This window comes from Triticum dicoccoides, chromosome 2A (genome assembly GCF_002162155.2).
Source record: "Triticum dicoccoides isolate Atlit2015 ecotype Zavitan chromosome 2A, WEW_v2.0, whole genome shotgun sequence".
NCBI lineage: Eukaryota > Viridiplantae > Streptophyta > Magnoliopsida > Poales > Poaceae > Triticum > Triticum dicoccoides.
Window position 1 is genome coordinate 41,018,451 of NC_041382.1, and position 2,126 is coordinate 41,020,576.

The following is a 2,126-nucleotide window of genomic DNA, read 5'->3' on the forward strand; positions in this document are numbered from 1 at the left end:
CAACAGAGCCAAGCTGAAGTTGTTGATGCGGATGGTATTCACCGTTCTGCCATACTAGTGCAATGGAAAAGAAGCCGTCACAATTGGAAGAGTTGCAAATTCAAGAGCCAGACTTCTGTTTTATCTCATGAGCATCTTGCCGGCCCCGAGGATGAAACAACGTGATAGGGATGCAGCCAGAGGACCAAACAACAGTGAAAAGTTGTTGACGCTAGTGCGTCGACATACCACGGAAACTCCAGCCTCATCTTCTAGAAAGGACTACAGGAATCTATGCTCATGAGCCCTGGACGCAACTGTCAAACTGAAGAAAAAGCTCATGGTAAACTAACTCAACATGTTGGCATTGGTGCGGCCATCAATGACGTGCCACTGTGGAACCCTAACCCTAACATATCTACGAGCTGGCACCGAGATCCCTGCACGGCTGCACCTAACATGCTGAAGAGGTTTGCACAGGAGGGGAGCCCAGAAACGCATTGCCCACGGTGGTGGATGGTGGGAAATGGATGCTTACGCTAGTCGCATCTTAGTGAAGAAAGAAAGGTGATACACTCTTTTTGCGGGATGGCCGTAGGATCACTTATTAATTGCAGTTAGTTTGGACTTTGGATGACTCTCAGTTAGAATTACGATGTTACATTTTGCAGCCAAAGAAAAAAAGAATTAGGATGTTACATTGATAAATAGACATACACGAATACAACTTTCACTCTCCTTGTATTATATTTATTTTTAGAATGTGATAAAACAACTTACGAAAATATAGTAGTACAATACCATACTCATAACTTCAACCTGATCAGAAAAAAAGTACTCATAGTGGCGCCGACAGTGGCAAAGTAGAGATGAAGAATACTTCATCTCAAAGGCTGGATCGAAAAATAATGATTTAAACGATATTTAGGGTATATGAAAGTAATAATTTGATTACCCCATGCTGTTGTTGAGAGGCTTATCAAAGATCCAGCTAAACGGGGCCGATGTTGCAGGCTGGGCTTTCTGGCCGCTGCGCTCGTGAGCCTTTTCCTCCAACCTGCGGATCTTGTGGGGCAAGGCGCACACGTACTCCCGCGCACGCCTCCCGTCGTCGGAGAGATCCGCCGCCGCCAGCTCTTCCACCCCCCACTGCTTCATCAGGTGCTCCAAGATGCTACGGTAGTCGGAGGCGGTGTAAATGCCGGTCTGCTGCGCCACGGCCGCGTAGTGCGCGAAGAGGTCACCATCGCGGCCGTCTGTCATGAGGGACGCCGGCATGACGATCCGGCGGCGCATCATGTACGCCAGCGCGCGCACGGCGCCGTCCGGGTCGATCTCGAACAGCTTCCCCACGATGCGCGTGTGGGCCAGCTCGTGGCGCTTCTCGTCGGATAAGGGGCCCATACCCGTGATGTTCAAGGGTATCAAGCTAGCGCTAAATTCGCATCCCTAAAAATTAAATTAAAATAAAAAAATACCCATAGAAATCTCTATGTAAGATTAATGACATAGAATTTAGATGTGCAATACTTATGATGTATCTAGATGTGTTTTAGAAAAACTGATAAAATAAAGAAACATGGTATGGTTTTCCGAAGACACACAAATAAAGAAACACGGTATGGTTTTTCGAAGACACACAAAAAGGATTGCTGATGCTGAAGCACTGGTTCGTAGACTAAACCACCGGCCATCGGAAATTCATAGGGGTATGGAAGTGCGAGTGCAGTTGTGCCTGGTCATCCGATTGGCTTAAGATTCAAAAACTTGTACTAGTTTTAGACTTCTGATTACTGTAGGGCGGGGTCCATTCATGCATACTTTTGGCAGCTTTTGTCAGAGCTGCATGCGCCATCCATTTCACGTCCCATGCCTTTGTCATTTCATCTTTTAATTTCAATTTAGTATATCTTTCGAACCGAAAGACCAAATTAAGTTTCGTTTGCATATCTCTGTTCGCCGCGACGTAATTTTTTGAACAAAACCAATCTTCAATACATTTCAACAACTTCCAAAAAAATACAAGTTTCAAATATCGAAATTTGATAGTCGTAACATTAAGTTTGACCAAGTTATATATGCTTTTAGGGTTTAGGCTCGGGGCTTAGGGGTTTAGGGTTTACAACTTAGGATTTAGGGTTTAAGTG

General features: G+C 45.2%; 1 protein-coding gene across 1 annotated transcript; it reads right to left on the reverse strand.

Moving 5' to 3' along the window:
- Positions 1-824: 824 nt before the first annotated feature.
- LOC119357536 (acyl-[acyl-carrier-protein] desaturase 7, chloroplastic-like) lies at positions 825-1,383 on the reverse strand. Its single transcript, XM_037624450.1, has one exon. It carries the CDS (start codon positions 1,381-1,383, stop codon positions 931-933), a length of 453 nt encoding a protein of 150 aa, XP_037480347.1. The 3' UTR covers positions 825-930.
- Positions 1,384-2,126: the final 743 nt, after the last annotated feature.